This window comes from Podarcis muralis, chromosome 2, assembly GCF_964188315.1.
Source record: "Podarcis muralis chromosome 2, rPodMur119.hap1.1, whole genome shotgun sequence".
Taxonomy (NCBI): domain Eukaryota; kingdom Metazoa; phylum Chordata; class Lepidosauria; order Squamata; family Lacertidae; genus Podarcis; species Podarcis muralis.
The window spans coordinates 92,761,631-92,783,322 of NC_135656.1; the positions used below are offsets into that span (position 1 = coordinate 92,761,631).

Consider the following 21,692-nt stretch of genomic DNA (forward strand, 5'->3'; position numbering starts at 1 on the left):
CGTTCTGCCTTGGTCAATGTCAATGCCAACATAATCTAATGCTGAGCCATTTAGGAGAGCTGCTGCCAATCATAGAATTGTAGAGTTGGAAGGGACCATGAGGGTCATCTAGTCTGACTCCCTTTCATCACAGGAATCTTTTGCCCAAGGTAGGGTTCAAACCCATGACCCTGAGATTAAGAGTCTCAGGTTCTACCAACTGAGCCATCCCAGTAGACAATACTGCCTGAGATATCAGAGGTCAAAAGTGTAAAGCAGCTTCCCATGCTCTTGTCTCCATGTTCCAAAGAGGTCACTGGAGGCCTCTTTGTTTTGGTGCTCATTCTTCAGGTTGTCTGTTTTCTGTGCAGGAATCCTAGTTTATTTCAATCCAGATTGCTGGTGACCTGAAGCTTGGTTTCTAGATGTTTCAGCAATAAAGGCCATTTCACACAGAACAGTTTTGCTGTATCAAAGTGATGTCCATGTAGGAGACCATCTTGTGTGAAGAGTTCTTGATGACAATATAACTCTGGTAGCCAGCTGACAATAAGACACCCTGCTATTATATGTGGACAATTTTCTTCTTGCATATTTAATGTATTCTAATTGTGTTGTTATGAGTTTGGTGGGGTAGGCTGTATACTTCTGCCCACCTCTTGTGTTGAGGTGATCACCTGGGTGATGGGCCATTAAGGCAGCAGGGAAAGTGGGTTCTGTGTAAGACAGCAAATGGGTGAGGCCCCTCCCACAAGTCAGAGATGGTTAGAAGGACAAAGCATGAGTTTAGAGTTGAGTTTTGCCATGGTGTGACTGAGAAGCAAAGCTGCAAGTTGGAAAGCCAGAGAGAAATAGCAGTGGTTGATTTCTGTTTGAAACCAAGGCTGCAGCTAAGGGAGAAACAAGACTCTTTTGGGATGTTAATGCTGTTAACCCCTCCATTGCAGGCTCAGGTTGTATATATGTGAAAATAACCCAAATATCATAAAGACACCACAGTTTCAGCTGTGCCTCATTCCCAAAGAAAACACAGATCCTGGGTAAGGATTTAGGTGGCATGCAACAGTATTTTCAAGCTCTTACTATGCAGTCTACATTCCCTTATCTATTTCATCCATTTTAGTGTGTGTGTGTGTGTGTGTGTGTGTGTGTGTGTATTACAACATTTCTAAAATACAGTGGTACCTCGGGTTACAGACACTTCAGGTTACAGACTCTGCTAACCCAGAAATAGTATCTTGGGTTAAGAACTTTGCTTCAGGATGAGAACAGAAATTGTGTGGCAGCAGCAGCACCGATTCAGGTTAAGAACAGTTTCGGGTTAAGAACGGACCTCCAGAATGAATTAAGTTCTTAACCCGAGGTACCACTGTACAACACTTGAAAACAAACTCGATTAAAAGGCTTATGACCCAGGTTTGTTTGTTTTTTTCAGCCGGAACTCGCCAGAACTCAGTTCCAGCACCTCTCCATTGCCATTATAAAAGAACAAGGGAGGCACTCATGGTGAGTTCCAGCATCTCTTTTTCTAGAAGAATAGCGCTGCTTATGACTGAATTTAGCTGAAACCAGAAATGGAGGTCTTATGCACTACTGGGATAACACTGAAAAAATCTTCCCTCTGCGAAGTTTAGAAAAGCTTGCCATATGCTCTGCTGCGCTGTCATCATATTGCACATTTATTTCTGCAGTCTCAAACTTGCTTACTGTGTAACAAGTAAGCTTTACACAGAGCTATTCTTGAAGAGTGTTCAGAAGCTTGAAGTGATATCAGAACACAGCAGCTTTCACTGAAGGAGGCATACTGCCAATACCACATAGTGGCATGGCATCTGCATTGAATGCAGAAGGTCTGAGGCTCAGTTCCTGGCATCTCCAGGTAGGGTTGAAAATGTCCCCTGACTGAAAGATGCTAAACACTGCAAGTCATTGTAATCAACACTGAGATACATGGATGAGTTGTCTGATTCAGCATAAGGTAGCTTCCCACATAACACCACTTCTAAAGGACTGGGAAAGGATCTGAAGCTGGTCTGCCAATGGGCCTGGTGCCTGAAGTTAGCCCACCGTAGAGCACGTCCTTGGGAATCCTAAGACACAAGTGCAAACATGCTGAGAATGTGGGCTTGGGAGAGCACATCTTTGTTTGAGATTCTGTCCTGCCATGTGATACCCAAAACCTTCCTGATGCAGCACATGTGGAAGGTGTTGAGGCATCGTTCCTGCAGGTTGTAAGTTGCCCACAACTCACTTCCATAAAGCAGCATGCTCAACACACAATCCTGGTAGACCTTCATCTTGGTATTGAATGTTAGCATCACATTCTCCCATACCCTTTTGAATAGACGAGCCATTGCCTTAGCTGCCTTGCCAATATGCTTGTCAAGTTCAGCAGGGATGGAAAGATTGCTGGTTATGGTGGAACTCAGGCCAACAAAATCGTCTACCACCTCAAGCATGTGGTGAGCATTGCTAATGTGTGGAGTGCAGGTGATGTTCTGACCCAAAATGTTGGTCATCGTCAGGCTGATGGTAAGGCTGAACTCCTATTAGACCATTAATATAGTATATGCTAAATATAATATAGTACAGTGGTACCTTTGCTGTCAAACATAATCTGTTCCGGGAATCCGTTCGACTCCCGAAACCATTTGAAAACCAAGACACGGCTTCCGATTGGCTGCAGGAGCTTCCTGCATTCAATCAGAAGCCACATCAGACGTTCGGCTTCCACAAAATGTTCACCAACAGGAACACTCACTCCTGGATTGGCGGTGTTCAGAGGCCGATTTGTTCGGGAGCCAAGCTGTCTGAGTACCAAGGTATATGGTAAATGGCGTTTCCGTGTGCTCTGGTTTCTGTCACGGTGTTCCATTGTGCTAGAGGTGGTTTAGTCATGCTGGCCACATGACCCAGAAAACTGTCTGTGGACAAACGCTGGCTCCCTTGGCCTGAAAAGCAAGATGAGCATCGCACCCCATAGTTGCCTTTGAATCCAGGGATTCTTTACCTTTACCTTATATGCTAATATTATTATTACTACTGTCATTAAAATTATTTTACTATTTTAAAGTATCATTTAAAAATAGCTCTCTGGTGGTTCTATTTTATGACAATACAGAAAAAAATAAAATTAATATTAAATAACAAATCCCTCAAAAATGATGATGAATGTACAAGTTGAAGTTCAGGCAGACATAACAATTTTTAATTACACTACTACAAGACACAATTGGGAAATGTGACATCAGAAATGTTGTTCTGTCTTCAAAAGCTCAAGCTTCTTAGATATGCAGACCTGAAGATTTTGCTCTGAATGGTGCAGTTTACATCTAGTTGCAGAACGTCTACAGTTGTCATCTATAAATTCTCTTGATCTTGTGACCATAAAGATTATTAAGAAAGCTTAGACTCTGCCACAGATGATATCATTTAATCCAGCGCAAGGGATCAATGTGCCCATATATTTATATGGCATTTGAACATTATTGCACTGCAGGGGACAGTTACTGTGATCCTGGCTTCTGCTAACCAACAGTTTAGGAACTAGTACTTGAAATTAGCTCCAAGCTATACTTTTACCAGGCTTCTTGTGATTTAAAAAACATTAGTAAGTCCTTCCTTCTATGCCTTTTATCTAAACTAATATCAGTTCGTTCTAATCCATTGGCTTAAAGCCTACAGTACATGAGGGATTCATGGATGATCGCCTTGGATTTCCTTAACCGAGGGGACCAAACTGCAGATAATTGAATGTGGTCTGGTATGAACAGTAAATTTGCACAATGAGTCCAAGGCTTCTTTCCTCATCAGAGACAGACAGACAGACAGACAGACAAAGAACTGCATAATTTTTTGTTTTTCCTTTGCTTATAATTGATCCTCTCTATTTATGTGTCACTTCTCTCCTCCCCATACTAGCTCAAGATGGAACCTGGATCCACAAAAGTGGATAAGCTTTTTGCTCATGGAATGTACAGGTTATAACCAAATAAGCCATATACAGAGTATATATAATTACCCCTATCACCATGGCTCTGTAAGAGCCCTTAAAGCAACATGGCAGTACCAAGAATGAATGAGCAGAGTGGTAAAAATGGCTCCCTCTTTGTTTTCTTTCTGACAGCAGGCTAAGAACTTCCTGTTCAGAGAGGCTTTGGAAACATAGGCACAGATGATGCTGTCAGGACAAATTGTAATTTAATTGCTGGTTTCAACTTTGTTGTGATGTTGTTGTTTTAATTATTGCTTATAACTAGTTTATTTTTATTCTTCTGTATTCTATAATCGGTGCTTTTAAATGTTGGAAGTTGCCTTGAATTCTGACTTGGGAGAAAGGCAGGATATAAATATAATAAGTAAAATAAATAATTACAAATAAATGAACTGAAAGCAAACCAGTGCAGGTAAACAGCAACAGAAGTACCAGGTTTTGGTTTTGGTTTAAGTTTTATGATGGGCAATATTGATTACTTTTAAAAGATTTTAGAAAGCTGCAGAAAGTGGCTGGGCCAATCCAGTAGTATGGGCAGGGTATAAGTTTAATAATAATAATAGTAATAATAATAATAATTTTTAAAAGTAATAAATATGCCAGCTAAATGTCTCCAATATCACAGATCCACAACTGGGGTACTGCTACAGAAAAGACCCTCTGTCTAGGAGAAGGGATGGGAAGATCTGACAATTTTGGTTCTCTAGGTTTCTCATTTTTCCAATCCTAAATTCAGTTCTTCACATTTTGCAGAAAATCGTGTTTGTCTAGTGTTTTTTAAAATATATATATATTTATTAAAATTCATCAGCATGCAAATTTCTCCTAATAAACACATTTTTATATGCAGTTTTGGGTCATGTACATATTTCTGTAAGAGTTTCCCCTGATACAATACATTGTGGACTCCCATTTGGACTAAGTCATTCAGTCTCATATTGCATATGTCAAAACAAACCCAAGGATTTCTCAGAATGCATTGATAAAATGCATATAAATCTCTTTCGTAATAAGAAACCTTTCAGCTTCTTGCCAGCTTGAGGTTTTTCCTTTTTCTCATGGCGCATGTTTAAAAAGAAGCCTGCTTCCTAACCCAGGATGACTGGAAACCACCACCAACCACATATAAATACACTCACTCTCGAGTAAGCGCCTGGATACAAATTTATCACCACTTGAATACTTTGAAGTGGGCTACACATTATAGTCTCCACAGGAATTGACATCCCCCTGACCAGCTTTCCACAAACGAGCCATAATGCTGAGCAACACGAGTCATAGTGTGAATTATGACAGTACGTTTCCCTACAAGGGATAACACAGAGTCGGGGGTAGAGAAGTTCATTCTGTGCTGGTTCCACAGAGAGCATTAAAGCAGACTGTTCACCAAGCACTTCATGTCTTGATGGCTCCAGTCCTGCTTTGATAGCCATTTCCATCAGTCAGTTTGCTTTTACCTTTGAGCAGTCAGAAGAAAAATGACTTAAGACCATGGCAGAAACAGACAGGAATGACCACCTTTGCACACATGCACAAGTCTGTGAACCATCACCGCTTCTACAGCCTCCTTTCTATGACCTCTGTGACAGGCAATTTGTAATAGGAACAGAAAAGGATTAATAATTAATACCAGCACCGATGTCTGAAACAGCTCCATGAGGCTGCCTTTCGAAGTATATTTTATTAATGAGCATTAAAAACAATTGCTCTCTGAGTGCGGCAGCCAGCCCAGATGGAGGACGACGAAAGGAGGATGGCAGGGAGGTGGCGGCGGGGTGGGGGGTGGGGGAGGTGCAACTTTCTCCAAGCTGCTTTTTGAAGAAGAGCTGCTCTCACAAGAGATGCAAGAATAAAAGGGCAAAGGCTGTGATCTAGAGCCGTCCGCAGCGGAGAACCCTAACGGATCGGTCCAATGTGTTGTTTTCTCATAAGCGACCGAGTTCAGTAGGGCTTTCACCCTTCTGAATGTGTTTAGAATTGCAGTCTCAAGCTTCCACAGTGGGGGGAGTGCCCAATTTGATAGATGAGGCTGTCTGGCTGGATTGCTGCCGATGGCTTGGATCAGACGTTTGCCCCCCATGAACACAATAGCCTTCTATTCAAGGAAGAGCTCTACACACTGATGTGTCCTCTAAGTAGAACAGGTTCGTCCATGAGCAAAGCTCTCCTTTCGTGAACAGTGCCTTGTTCTGTTCATGGAACGGAAACTCAGGACCCAGTGTCTGCAGCAGCGCTATTTGACTTCCCTGGCTTATACTTATACCTAGATATGCTTATACTTCTCTGGTATAGGGAAGAATGTGGCTGCATAAATTTCTTCTATCTTTTCCATCTCTCTCTGTGTTTGTGTGTGTGCGTGAGTGTGGTCTACTGGATTTTATTATTGCTTTCACTATGTGTGGGCACACATACACCTGTGCTTAAAGGACAGCTACATATTTTAGGTGCAAGCAACAATGGCATGCCAATTACAAAGCAAATGTGCGGAGGTGTATATTCCTGTTAATGCAACTAAATGTCAGTAAGGTAATTACCATGTGTGACATTTCTGTGACTCTGCTGGACATCATTATACTTTTGTGATTACTTCATTTTCCAACCTAGATCGGGGTGAGGAGCAGGTATCTTACAAATAGCAATCGGACCATGAAAAAAGGCATCCCAGGGGGTGGGGGTGGGATGAGGGAATAGCAACAGCTCTATTAAGCAAAACCTAATTGTGTTCATCTTTCTTGACCTTTCCCTTGATTGTAGATAATTGTTGTGGACCAGTATATCTGTCTCATTATTGCAGTTTACTGGGGAAAGATATTGGAATTCAGCATGAAAAGGGAAAGATGAGCAAGTTCAATCATTTCATAGCAAATTTCATTGATGTTTTAATTGCCTAATACATTGTTTGCAAAAACAAAATTGATGAGGAAATAAAATATCCATGCAACTTACATGCAAACTGGAGTTTTGCTTTCCTGCTCAGAATTGTTCCAAACGAATTTGTGACCAAACACTGGTATGTTCCAATATCCTGTTTTTTATGTGGGTTATTGATTGCCAAGCTGCCTCCAAGCAGCCTGTAGTGATAACTCATGGTGAGATCAATATCTGTGCCATTTTGCTTCCACCTTTGAAGGAAAAAAATCAAATTATACTTATAATTTACGGAGGCTATTCAGGTTTCTTTTTTAAATAGTGTGCTGTAGCTTACCTGCAACAATAAAACCATGGTTAAAATATTAGAATATCATACCATATTTCACAGCAGACTGGTTTTTATATCCATCTTGTAAATTCCCCTGTAAATTTTACTGTTTGAAAAATCCTCTCTATTTAATGCTGTATCCTAGGCAAGCATCCAAATGTCTACAAAAAATAATTATAACTTATTCATACATACGAAGTTATACATTCAAATGCAATAGGAGGATGACACAACTACATCCTTTTCTTACTATAAAAGGCACCTAGAAATATTTTACAGTCTTTGCCAGTGATGTAATAAATTTGCTTATAGCAATGATTTCAGAGATATAAATCAGAACAAATTATACTTCAAAGGGCAAGAAGAAAGCAGAAAAGGAATGTTTTTATACCACTAGTTTGAGATTGATAATGTAATAATGATAACACTGTTATTTTAAAACATGATTTGTCTCTGTTAGCCCGTTAGAGAGAAAATGAATCGTGTCTGCAACATATCACAGCTATTTACAAATGCCAAAATAAATTGTGTTTCATAGATAATCATATTTTCCACAAGAACAAAAATGTCCTGTGGATTAACCATTTGTTGTAGCAAAACAGAATTCTCATCACTTATGTAAAATCACATTCCTGGCACTGCTGACATTCACAGACACAATCCTCCAAACAACTATGCATGGCCAGTGTAACTTCTGACCTGGGTATTATTATTTCTGATCATCCTGGTGTCTTCCAACACTATACCAGAGACCACCTCAGCTAGCTCGGTCAGCAACAGAGTGCTCTGCTGAGCCACAGAGTGGTTGATAGAACAACTGTTTCCTTAATCTGGTCCAACATCAAGTGCAGATCTGCTAAACAGCCCAATATCAAAAACTTTTCTGGTAGCAGAAATAGTGCTTCTATGGACAATAGCAACACCCCACCACACTTGACTCCCTGTTCTAGTCTGGTGCTGCACAGAGTACCCAGATGGACACAGCTGATGGACACCCAGTTTACCCACCTAAGTCTTGGTAATACACATCAGGTCAGCCCCTTCATCCACAACCAAGTCATGGATGAGAATGATCTCATTATGGACTGACCTGACATTCAATAACACCAAACCAAAGGGATCAACAGGTAAGATACCAGAAACCTCTGGGAGAGTAGGAGGGCTGAAATGGGGATATGGATCAAATATCTAGGTCTCTGCCCCAGATGGAGGTCAGCCACTCCACTCCAAGTATAATTTCCTCTGCCTATCACTTCTGAAACTGAGGCAACATCTTCACAACTCCTTGCTACCTGTCCTCCCTGCTAGTATCATCATCCAATGTCACACTATACAAGACAGAGATTAGGGCCACACATAATTAAAAAGGGTCCAGGAATAGGCACATCCCCAGCTTCTATAGACCATTAATGATAACCACACAAATTCTTTCCCATCTCAACCAACTCTCACAGGCACACAGAACTGTAGCCTTCTAGTATTGGTAGTTAAATGACCTGTCACGAAATGTAAGGGAGATCAGATCCCTCCTCCAGCTCTTCCATGTAACTGGAGCCCTGCTCTCTTGCAGGTTGGAGCGATATTAGGATTGGGCATGGTTGGCCACCTGCTGAGAGGCTCACTGGTGTTTCTCCTTTTCTGTCAGTGGCAAAAAAAAAGAGATGAGGAGAGGTACACTAAATAAGTCTTTCCGAATTCCCCTCCTGAAACCTTGGAATGTCAATGAATGTCTGTAGCCTAGTTGTATTAGTTCCGCCATCACTTCTGTTTTACCTGGATTTATTCCACTAGAAACAAACCTGAATTAAATGTTTGCTCCTCACCACTTTTGTAGCTTAGAATGCATTGTTGTCCATAAACAACATCACTCATGAAGGAAATGGTCTGAGCTGGTCAACAGCGAGTACAAAATTGCTGGGATATATGACCTCATAAAAACCACCACTCTCTAATCTACTGTGAAACTGGAAACCCCTACTGATTTATGAATGTTGGAGCATCAAGCAGTCATAAGGTATCTACAGCTCATCAGTACAGTGGTACCTTGAGTTACAAACACTTCAGGTTACAAACACTTCAGGTTACAGACGCCGCTAAACCAGAAGTAGTACCTCGGGTTAAGAAATTTACCTCAAGATGAGAACAGAAATTGCGCAGCGGCGGCAGTGGGAGGCCCCCATTAGCTAAAGTGGTACCTCAGGTTAAGAACGGTTTCAGGTTACGAACGGACCTCAAGAATGAATTAAGTTCGTAACCAGAGGTACCACTGTATTGTAATAGTTGGCTGCAGTTGCTGATCATTTTGACTCCTCTCCCCATTTATTTCAATATATGTGCAATTAACATGCCCTGGACCCAAAACTTCTTCTCAGTTTTCCAGCTCTAGATGTACTGGTGTTTAATTTGCCAGCTCACTTTAATTTCAGAATCAATCACTGAAATAACTGCTGTCATCATTACATGGGCTCCCAATTAAGGTCTATAATTGTTTCTCAACACAGATGCAAAGTTGTTGGCTTATTCGCGGCAAATGAATTTTTCACAGTGTCCCCCATAATCATTCTAATCACACAGTATGATTATTATTAAACTGTGCATATAGATCGGGGAAGGAGCTCCTGGTTAGGGCCTTTTCTTAATTAATATGTTTCAATCAATGAAGGAAAGCTATTAATGGATGCCTATGATTGCCAGGTGAGGTTTAATCATATCATGCATACTCCGGTGAATTACTTAAGATTAAAAACAAAACAAGAAATGGAAACGATTTCAGTTAATTCTTAGCTCAAGAGTAATTCAGTATAGTTTAATTATTTTAGACATGATTTTTAAATGCGAATGTATAGCTTTCTTACTTTTATTTGTGCAAACTGTGCTTTAGAAAGAACATAAATCAGACATGAGGCAACGGGATACTTTGAACAATTAGAGGGACATTGGCTTAAATCTAGCAGAAAGTCCAGTTTGCTCAAGTTTATAATACAATTTAAAATTAGACAATGAACAATGTTCAGTTTTATTGAAAAGAAATGTTTAAAACTGACATTTGATGGACACGTGAGAAGTTTTAGAATTTTTCAGAACTGATCATTGAGAAATGGTTGAATACTACATACATATGACATTCTTCTAGGATAACTTTAAAAAATGTGGCATCAGAACAATGAAATTTATTTTGGGGTTCTATTAACTGCTACCAAAAGCAAAGCAAAAAAATTAAAAACGATTTCAGAGCATCTAAATGGAGTGTTCCAATAGTCCCAATACAACAAGAATGGTTTAATGCAGTTTGATATCTTGACACAATGAGCAAATTAACAGAAATGGTACACTTAAGGAAAGGTAAACAAAGAACAATTTGAGAACCTTATCATCTCCCTTTATTAAATTTATGAAACAAGAACATCAACTAGTATAATTAAAAACCTTTTAATACATTGCATTAAAGTTATGCATTTAAGGCTTGATGATTTAGAAATAAATTATACATTTGATGAATATTAGAGTGGAATATGGAATATGTCATTTTTGGTCTTTGTATGTTTATAATTAAACCTTTTTAAAAGCTATTATTATCATGGATACATTCTCTTTTAATAAACTGTTCTGACTCATCTTGAATCTATTGGTGTTCCTCATTTCTGTCATAGAATCCTAAAGTCCCACAAATTTCAGTTTCAAATCCATATCCATGGTTGGTTTAGGCTATGTTTAAAAGATATGCTAGGAGGAGTGTTTACTTTCCCCAGAAATTATTATTTATTACAAGTGGGCCCCAACAACAACATGGAACGATGAACCCATGGTGTGTTAGGTGTTGTTGTTTTTCTACCTGAGCTTCTGACTATTGGGGTTGATAAAACACAAGTTAATAGCAAAGATAGGAATTCCTCCTCTAACTTGGGTCTTACTTAATGGGCCAATTTTATTTTTTACTTTTTAAACTTTTAAAGGTGTCACCAGAAAGCATGAAATGCATGCAGCCGACTGCCTAATATTGCAGGGCAGTTGTAAGCTGCTCGCTCTCAGCACAGTTATTCAACCTACAATTGGTATGTAAGAGTGAACTCCACTACCGGGTTGTTGTATATTGCTCTCTCAGCCCAACCGGCAATTGGGGTGTGGGGTAAAACCAAAACATACAATTGCACTGTTGTAGTTTTTCAGCTTCTGTTGAAATTCCAATGCCGCTTGACAACACTGCAGGCTTGTCATAAACCACTCAGAGCCTGACCTGCAGCATTCAGGACCTACAAAGAAAGGCTCTCACTCAGGACCACAGGCAATTCCAATGCGTAATGTGGAGAATGAACTTCATTGTTGTGAAATTTGTCCCAATATGTTTGGTGGTGGGTTTTGTGTGTGTGTGTACGCGGGTGGCGCTGTGGGTTAAACCACAGAGCCTAGAACTTGCCGATCAGAAGGTCGGCGGTTTGAACCCCCACAATGGGGTGAGCTCCCATTGCTCGGTCCCTGCTCCTGCCAACCTAGCAGTTCAAAAGCACGTCAAAGTGCAAGTAGATAAATAGCTACTGCTCCGGTGGGCAGGTAAACGGCATTTCCGTGCGCTGCTCTGGTTCGTCAGAAGCGGCTTAATCATGCTGGCCACATGACTGTACCCCGGCTCCCTCGGCCAATAAAGCAAGATGAGCGCCGCAACCCCAGAGTCGGCCACGACTGGACCTAATGGTCAGGGGTCCCTTTACCTTTACCTATGTGTTCTAAAATGTTTCACACTAAACAAGAACGGACTATGAAAGAACAAGAATTCCTTCATTTGATGTTACTCGGTGTGTTTTTCTGGGGGGCTGGGGGCACATACCCCTAAACATTTTGTGAATCTAAGTTTGGCCTCATTGAGAGGCAGTATTTCAATATGAGTAGGAAAATGAGAGTACCCCTAAACATTTTTTTAGGAAGGGGGAAAAAAAGCACTGGTTTGTTTTACCTCTTGGTTTGTTTGTTTATTGTGGGTAGGTGTAGAGTACTCAGCTACATTAAAGTCTTGGATTTTTCTACTGATTTCTATATCTATACAAGTCCTCACGTTTCTATTCCAGGAGAAATTTAAAATAACTTCTCAGTGCAAACCTGGAAACGACCTATTGAGACAATGAGATGGCTATTTCTGTACCCTTTTTATCTCCCTATGTCTCATATCTGCATTGCACGCTGAAGGTGCAAAGTTCAGTCTCCAACATCTTATACTGGGACTGGTGAGGTTGCAGTAAAGGAGGAAATTCCTTGCATTAGGGTTTTCTTTTTGAAGATGCCAGTTCCTTTCCCTTGTGCATGGCTATCGCCAGTTTAGTTACAAAATGGAGGACTTTCCCCTGAAGTTTAAATATGGACTATAAAATGTATATACCACCAATACTCTGCATGGTGCTCTACATAGTACAAGAAGACACATCCTTGCCCAGAGAAGCTTGCAATCTAAAATCTAAAACAGGTGAAAACATAGCAGAGGATGGGTACCAATAACAAGATCCTAAGATCTTTCCAGGCAACTGCCTCAGTGCAGCATTTCATAGCACAAAATTGAAATAGCTTTAAAATCACTCTGATGGGAGATGCTCAGCTTGTTAAACTGAATGGATGGTTGGTATTGAAGAATAAATTGTAGTTTATGCAGTTTGCTCACAAAAAATTATTATTTTTAGTGATGGATGAGATGAATTGCCTTCCACTAGATTCAGAATTGGACTTGGGGGCAGGGCATTTTCTCAAAAAACTGGAAACAGACAGATTCTCTTTAGCCAAATATCAAATTTTGAAACCCTGCCCCATTTCTGATAATGTTACCAGGTGCATGAAGGAATCAAAACACCCATCTATTGCCTCCTATATGTTTCCCCAATTCCCAGTGAACCCTTAAATCAGAATTTTGGGACCTGTGACCCTCCAGATTGTTGCTGGATTCCCACTCATATCAACCCTTAGCCAGCTTGGGCACTGGGCAGGGATGATGAGAGATGTAGTCCAGCAAATTCTGGAGGGCCACAGGTCCCCCTTCTCTGCCCTAAACCCTTTCCTAATACCTTTTTCTTACACAGTTACCTGAGGGTGGCAGATCAATAGTGGCCAAGGGCAGTAAAAACAGTCTCTCTGGATGCCTTCATGCAAGGCTTCTTTAATTCATTTACACCTAGAAAGCTGCAAACACGAGTGTCCCATGGCACTACTAGATAATAATAATGGTTACAAAATAATTTTACAGGGTGCCTGGATCTGCCATCATGACTACTGCCCCACTCCACCATCAGATGAGTTGGGGGCTGAGGGAATGGGGTGGCAGGACAAGGAAGGAAGGCTAGCTAGCTTGAGGTGGTTGAGGAGACTTAAGCTAAGCGCACACTATATGTTTAAAGTACATGAATTCCCCAAAGATACCAGGGAATGATAGTTCAGCCTGCACAGTGCCAAGCTCCCAGCATGCTTAACAGTTCCCAGGATTCTTGGTTGCGGGGGGGGGGGGGGAGTCGTCGTGTGATTTATATGTATGGCGTATAAACAGCCATTTTGAATGAAACGGGTCCAGACTGAGAAGAAGGGGAACTTTATTTATGTGTAGCTTACAAGGGTCAGTAAAACACAATTAAACCCAAATCATTAAAACAATTTAAAAATGTGCCAAAATAAACCACAATACAGCAGGAGAGTATTGCCAGAATAGGAGTCATAGATTAAGTCAATATCCCTGAAAAGTCTCCTTGAGTAAGCATGCCAGTTGCACTTCAGGCTGAGTACCTCAACTATGTGATCCCTGCTTTTTGCCCTTTTGTTTTGTGGCACAGAAGAAATGCACCACAATAATAATTTCTCCAATTCATGGGTGGTGTGGGCATGTGGATTTATACACCCAAATTGGAAGGAAATGTGTTGTTTTTGCATGCAGCAAAATTTGTGGCCGGGGTGGGAGTGGGAGTTCTTTGAAAATTTTCTTCCCTTCAAAATGCTTTCTGCACCCAAATCCCATTTGTACAATAGAAAAAAAGACTTCAGCCAGCTAAGTTGACCTGTAATTGTCTTTGGTATGTAGTGAAACAGCAATCTATTAACTTAACAGGATGTGGATTGCACCCATAAAGGCCAAGTTTGACTGAGAACAATTTTTTTTTTTGCAGAGTTCTCATATGTAATAATATATACAGTACTTTATGCTTATAGTTTGTCTTCTGTTTTGTTTTCATTCTAGTCAGCCCTTTTATTCTGTAGTTTGTTGTACAATGCAGGATTTAATGATTCATTTTTACTTATTCTCCCTGTGCTCACTTCAGTGCCATATTTTTTTGTAGTAAGGTCGTTAAGCATTATGGGTTTTTGAAATGAAGTTGCAAAAAAATTATTACTGCAGTCAATAGGCTTTCCTTAAATGTATAGTATCACCACAGAAAACAAACTTTCATCCTCACTCTGCAAAAACATAGTGGGATGGAACTTCCCAATACAACACTTTCTGCGTATTCTGAGGGATTCTACTGCATGCATGTAAACCTAGTAGGATTAGGAGGTTTTGGCTTTCCCCTCCAAAGTTTAAAATTACGGTGTCAGGGGTTAGTGATGGTCAGACCCAATGGCTGCACTGCTCAACTCCTGTACCAGTTGGAAATGAGCACAGCTGAGTTGGAGGTGGAATCAGGTACTGATGAGTGAAGCTGATGGATACCTAAGCTTCTTCAGCATATAGTGAGGCAAACAGGCTGAGAGAAAAAGTCAGCAGCAGCAGCAGTGATTATTCCAGAGGGAGGCTTCATCTTTCTCTTTGCCTCAATGTCACCAGCAATGGCAGAGGGCCTTCTCAGTAGTCATGCCCACCCTGTGGAACTCCCTCCCATCAGAAGTCAAGGAAATAAACAACCAGCTGATCTTTAGAAGACATCTGAAGGCAGCCCTGTATAGGAAGTTTTTAATGTTTGATGGTTTAATTGGTTGGAATTATCGACTGGGGGAACCGATTCAGATAGGCAGGAATATAAAATATATAAAATATAAAATATAAAATATAAAATATAAAATATAAAATATAAAATAAATATAAAATATAAAATATAAAATATAAAATAATATAAAATATAAAATAATGGCAGCCTGTGAGGCAGTAGGGAGGGATTGAATAGTTGGGCAAAGCTCGGAGTGAGGAAACCACATCACTTTGATAAAGTGCTTTGAGATGGTGGGGCAACTTAACTTAGTTAATATTCCCTGGCTTTTGGCAGGGGTCCTAATAGAAAAGTTCCAGGTTTCCTTGCTAAGGGAATAAGGCATTCACCAGCTTTCCCCTGGAGTAAAGACAGCAGATTTGGGACTCTGAAGGAACCCTGTAGGGCTGGTGCCACTGCTGCCCTGCTCCCCCAATCAATGCCCAGCCCAAACTAAGTGCCAGGCAGGATTCAAGCAGTGCTCTAGGACCACAGAATTCTGTAGTTGAAAGGAACAGGAGGCCTTGTCGTCAGCAGCAAAGCCCAGCCTTTTCTGGTAATCTCCTACTGTGACACACTGGGGCAGGCTCAGATCTACCTGGGTCTTTTGCAGTGGAGTGTTGGGAGTCAGAAAAAGCAATGCCACATCCTTGAGCCCAGCGGGTGGGGCAGTGGCTCTGCAGGTTCATCTTGTAGCAGTTCATCTGGACCTGGGTCTGCATTCTCTTCTGCTTCAGATTCCTGGTCCCTGAGACCTCCTACATTTCTTTTTGGAATTGTTTTCTAACTAGGTTGTGGGTTTGGGCCGTGGACTTGGCACTTGATTTAAAAAAGATAGTCCAAACCTTTCCCTCCATTTTTTCATGAAGGTGTACCCCCACCCCCGCTGCATTGCTGAAAGAAAAAAACCCCTGAAGCCACATCCCATAAACCCTGTATTTCACATCTTGACTCATTTGACTCATAGCCAATTATACCTGTACTTAAGTTTTAAAGTAAGCTTTTGTTATTTTGTGGAACACCAAAATGGAATTTAAAATAACTTTTGAAAATTTAGCTTAGTGTTGTAAATGGGCCTTGTCATTATCACTTCACTACTGTTAAATGAACATATCAAATTATGCTTTTCTACAGAGAGAGAAATGAAGCTAGAGTAAGAGATGAGAGAGAAGGAATGGGGATGATGCATAGAGAGTTTTTGCATGCAGAATTTATGACAGGAATTCCTTGTTCCCATCACAAATGCCTATTGTGATTAAAACTAAGAGGTTCAACCTTCTTTCTTTTTGTCTGTCACCACATCAATGTTCATTTCTTACATTTTTGCTGCTGAGTCTTCATTTGAAAAATTGTAGAGTGGAGTGATATTCCATTAACCTCTTCTCAAAGCCATTCAAAATGGTAACAGTTGCAAAACCAAAACAAAAACCTTACCTGTAGATTGGCAAAGGATGTCCTTTAGCTGTACAGTTCAAAATTACTTCTGGATCTTCAGAACTCACTGAGTAAATGACATCAAATGGCTCTTGAATAAAAATAGGTCCATGCGAAGTTTCTTCATCTGTGAGATGAAACAACAATTGAAAATAAATATTCTTTTTCCAGTTAAAGCCTAACTAAATGTGGATTCTGTGTTACACCCTTGAGTTCCATTGGCCACTTTTTACCAAGGAAATACTTTCTGCAGAAAGTCTCCCCCATTGCTTTTGATGCATACATTGGGGTGGTACAAAAAGAAATGACTCTTCAACAGCATACAAGCAATTGCCTCATTTTATTATCACAACAGCTCTGTGAGATGTTAGGTTGAAAGATCAAGTACAAGTTGTTTTATGACAGTCAATGACCAATATCAAGATAACCCCTCCAAGCTTCTAAATTCAATGACTGGACTTTTCTGGTTGAAAGATAATAACTAGCTTCAAAACCATGGATTTGGTGAGGTGAACAGCTGATAAAGCTTATGAATTCTCCCACACTCTGTTCCCTGACCAGGGGTAGAAAAGCTTAAGCTGGTTTGAATGTGACCCTCCAAACCACTCTGTTTGGCCCTTAGAGTTTTTCCCGTGTCACATGCCTATACTGACCCTGCAGTGCACTCTCCTTGAGTTTTTGCCTGGCTGAAATGTCCTTGAGTTCTCATAATGTCATAATGCTTTTTCCTTCCCTGGATGAAACATAGAGAGGAATAAAACACCCACCACTGCTATGCGACCCCTGGAAAGTTGCCCAAAAGGGAATGTGGCCTTCTGGATGAAGAAAAAAAAAATCTCTACCCATGGGATGCAGGTGGCGCTGTGGTCTTAACCACAGAGTCTAGGACTTGCCAATCAGAAGGTTGACGGTTCGAATCCCTGCGACGGGGTGAGCTCCCATTGCTCAGTCCCTGCTCCTGCCAACCTAGCAGTTAAAAGTACGTCGAAGTGCAAGTAGATAAATAGGTACCACTCTGGCGGGAAGGAAAATGGTGTTTCCATGCGCTGCTCTGGTTCGCCAGAAGCGGCTTAGTCATGCTGGCCACACGACCCGGAAGCTGTACGCCGGCTCCCTCGGCCAGTAAAGCAAGATGAGCGCCGCAACCCCAGAGTCATCCGCAACTGGACCTAATGGTTAGGGGTCCCCTTTACCTTTACCCATGCTCTAGTGTCTTTCAATATGCTACAAAAAAACATAAATAGGTTGGTATGCTGTGGGCAGAATGGGGATAGATTTCCATCTCCTATATAGATAGTATGAGAAATCTGTGCCCCCCCCCGCCCCCATTATTGGACCTCAGCTGCCATCAGCCCCAGCCAGCATGGTCAATGATTGGCAAGATGGTCCAACATAATCTGGAGAGCCAAAAGTGCCCAATCCCTGCTGTAAGAACTTTATAGCTGTGCAGAAGTCCAGGCAGGCAGGCAGGCAGGCAGGCAGGCAGGCAGGCAGGCAAGCAAGCAAGCAAGCAAGCAAGCAGTGTAAGTCTGAACACGATTCAAATATCCAACATTCATGTGCCCTTAATACCACATCACCTCCCTGCTTTCATAACCAAGGTTTTATAAATATATGGCACTCAATGCCCTTTATTTCAAAATCTTACATGGGGAAATTGCCTCCGGCCTATCCTAGATAGTCTGCCGGCAATTTCCTCTTCCCACACAGCAGCAAACATTTCATGTCTGATTGATAATAACACCTCATTTCTTGAAGATTTGTGGGGCTTATTTACATAATGAAGGTGAGGAAAGGCCCTTGTTTGTATCCCTGCTTCGTACAGATGGCTCTTACCTCCACCTTGCCCGTATCTTGCTCGAGCAGAAAGATCCTTGAGCAAGTGCTGGAAGGCAAGGCAAGGGGCTTGCTCTGTCAAAATGAGATTGATAGAACCAGCCAATCAGGCAATTATGCCAGCGTAGATTGTCATGACCTTAAAATCCAGTGTTAGCAAGCATCCAATTTTGTTTCCTGCATGCATATTTTGAATTCTGTAATCCACACTATAATTTAAAATGTTCAAAAACCAAGCAACCTGTTGTTGTTTTTTCCCTGGGTTTTTCACAAATCCTGTGTCAAATTTCATGGAATTTGTAACTTAACTCTCTCTATATTTACTTTAAAGTAGAACTTACTAATTACATAGGACTTACTCCTAAGAATGTATGCCCAAGACTACAGTCTGGAAGCCATAGCGTTCCACCGTTGCTCAATGAATAATCCACAGACCAGGTTGCAGCATCCCTGCCTCTGCTTAAATACCACTAGCGAAGGAAAGCCTGCCACATACTGAGGCTGTCATTTCCACTGCTGAAATGCTTCTTCTAAAGCTTAGTCAAAATCTAATTCCTTGCAATTGTGTTTATTGTATGCTTATTCAGGAATAAATTCAATTGGGTCCTTAGAATTTGTAAATAGGTGAGCAAAGAGTTCCTCATCTCTCAATGATTTTTTTTCTACTGTACTAACAACCACATTCTGCATCCCCAGTTTGCCCCATGGGAAGACTTGCAGCAGTAACTAGGACTTGCCACTTAATCTGTCCACCTTTGGCTTCTCCCAGTTTCTCATTTTTTCCTTTCTTAAGTTCAGTTCTCCACATTTCTGTATCACTTTGCAAAGTTTTTTCTTTTTTCTTTTAAAAAGAGAAGTGTGCATGAAAATGAATCAGCCTTTTATGTGTCATTTTCTCCTTATACACTTTTTGTATGCAAGTTTGCCTAAAATACACATTTTCGCAAAGCACATTTCGCCTAATATTTATATTTTCTCTAATATATAACATTTCCCACTAATATATTCATTTTACACACACTTTGGCCCAGTATTTGCATTTTGCACATATTACTTGGCTGGAGAACAACACTGCAAAATTTGGAGGAGTGTGAATTTCAAAAGATGCCCATGTTTCAGTTCACATATTTTGGAAATTGTAAATTAGGTATATTCATCTTGATATGTGAACTGTTATTGCTCTGCAAAAATGGGGAAGGAAGAGAGAGTCCTCTGCTTTCACCACCACATTACAGAAAGCAGAAAGCAGATGTTGAAACACCTTCATAATTTTGAAACAGGTACGGGTTGAGGAAATTAATGGGTATGACCAAAGGAGTAATCATAAGTACGGGAGGAGGGCTTAGGTTATGCCAGTGTAAAGGACACCAGATCCAAACTCCATGGAGGAGCAGGGCTACTTCGGGCTGAGTCTAAGTCTGAGTCTTAGACTTGGGCTGAGTCTAAGTCTGAATCTAAGTCTACTTTGGGCTGGGTCTAAGTATGGCAGAGGGCTTTAATGCTGGTTGAGCCCACAGACCTGCTCCATCCTAATGGCATTATGCCTTAGTCCCCCACTGTACTTAACAAGCTTGTTATTGGAGGCTTGAGTGCTCCATTTCCAAATACGGTGGTAATTTGTTTCTTTTTTTAACATTACTTATATCAAATGAATACTTACATCAGTGAAAGATCATTCAACGGCCTTAAAAAAGCTAAAAATTACTTGTGTTCTACTATATCTCCAGAGCATTTAATGAGTTCAGAAATTTTAGTGACTAAAAGTTCCGCATTGGAGGATGTAGATTATGAAAAGTTAATTTACCTTTTTATTTTATTTTTTGCAATGGAAGTGTCAAAGAAAATATGTGTGAATTTTATGAATGTTTTATGAAAATCTTTGAATTTTCATTCCTTTTGTTCCTTCAAAGAGAGTTTACTTTCAGTTGGAGGTGTTTTCATTTTTACTTCTACATACACATAAATCATTAATTAGAAATGGAAAAGTATGCTTTAATAATATAATAGTTAAAAAATATAACCCATGTTAATAGCGAACTCATTCTTATGCATTTAGTTCGGTCATATTTTCAGACAGTCACATTTATGTAGATGAATGATTATGCACCTCCTCAAGGGCCCTACAAACCATAAAGTTGCCAATGTTGTCTTTTTTATACTACATTTCTTATCCTTGTTAAATTTAGCAATCATTTGGTGTACCTAAGCCCATGTGTATAAATCTTGATACTACAGAACAGAATACTTCTGAAACTCATTTATCTAGTGGCCCTCTGTAGCAACTGAGCATTTAACAATGTCCACAATCCATAGAGCTACTGCATTATCTTCTTAAAGAAGAAGCCAGTTAAGAACAAATACTTCATTAACTATTGAAGTATTGAACTGGGGAGAGGGAGCAGGGACCACAATAACTTACTATCTTAGACCTGGATCTGCCTTGCTGTGAGCTACCTCATCTATGTGCCTCTTCAAGCAGGAAGTGGGTGACTCTGTCACTGTGTGTGAGACCAGCTTGATGGTCCAGCAATTAGTTCAAATGTATCCAAGGGCAACAGAAGTTTTCTTAGGTGTCTTCAACAGGGTTGCCTTTCCCAAACTGGACAAGAGACATAATGCCATGTGACAAACTACTTTGGATTCTCTGCCCCATAGTTTTAAAAGTGGTTTGTCGTGTAGTATAAGAAACTAACATTTAAGAAGCATAATGCTAATGCACTAGTGGGTGTACACTGCTAGCGTTCTGGGATTGTGAGATATGATTAATATCCTTTATGGAATATATGGTGAAAGTAATGTTGACTATGGCCCCGTTTAGTTGTCTTCTTGTATGCAGTAAACATGACAGTCAGGAGCAACTTCACCAGCTGACATTGATGTGTCCCACTGGCCCCACCAAGTAACTGAAAGGGTTGAAAGGGGTAAACTCAGAAGCGCCTCTTTTAGAGCAGGCATAGGCAAACTTGGCCCTCCAGCTGTTTTGGGACTACAACTCCCACCATCCCTAGCTAACAGGACCAGTGGTCAGGGATGGTGGGACTTGTAGTCCCAAAACATCTGGAGGGCCGAGTTTGCCTATGCCTGTTTTAGAGCTTGCTTCCAAAGCACAGGGGTCTGTGGGTCAATTGGGCATGGCAATGTTGGCCAATGCTCTCCCTTCCATGCATTTGGTGGATTTATTTTTTATTTACTTCATATAATTTATTCATGGTAAGAAACATCAAGGCGGTTTATAAAAAGATAACACTATAAAACCAGGGGAAATTACAATTCATTAAAACATACAAGAAGTTTAATGTTAAAGCAAATTAAAATTCACATCATGTGT

At 40.6% G+C, this 21,692-nt stretch overlaps 1 protein-coding gene across 4 annotated transcripts in view; it reads right to left on the reverse strand.

Moving 5' to 3' along the window:
* Nucleotides 1-21,692, reverse strand: part of LOC114590892 (contactin-6-like) — a 190,929-nt gene that overhangs the window by 102,128 nt on the left and 67,109 nt on the right. For 3 of the 4 annotated variants that reach the window (XR_013392004.1, XM_077925020.1, XM_077925021.1), the window contains exons 3-4: nucleotides 16,529-16,655; nucleotides 6,920-7,095 (exon numbers count right to left, since the gene is read on the reverse strand). Coding sequence is in view for 2 of the 4 variants with exons in the window: in XM_077925020.1 (XP_077781146.1) it covers nucleotides 6,920-7,095; nucleotides 16,529-16,655 (303 nt within the window). In the remaining 2 variants the exon portion in view is untranslated. Of the gene's footprint in view, nucleotides 1-6,919; nucleotides 7,096-16,528; nucleotides 16,656-21,692 lie in introns of those variants that run through there. The other variant, XM_077925022.1, reaches the window with a different exon arrangement.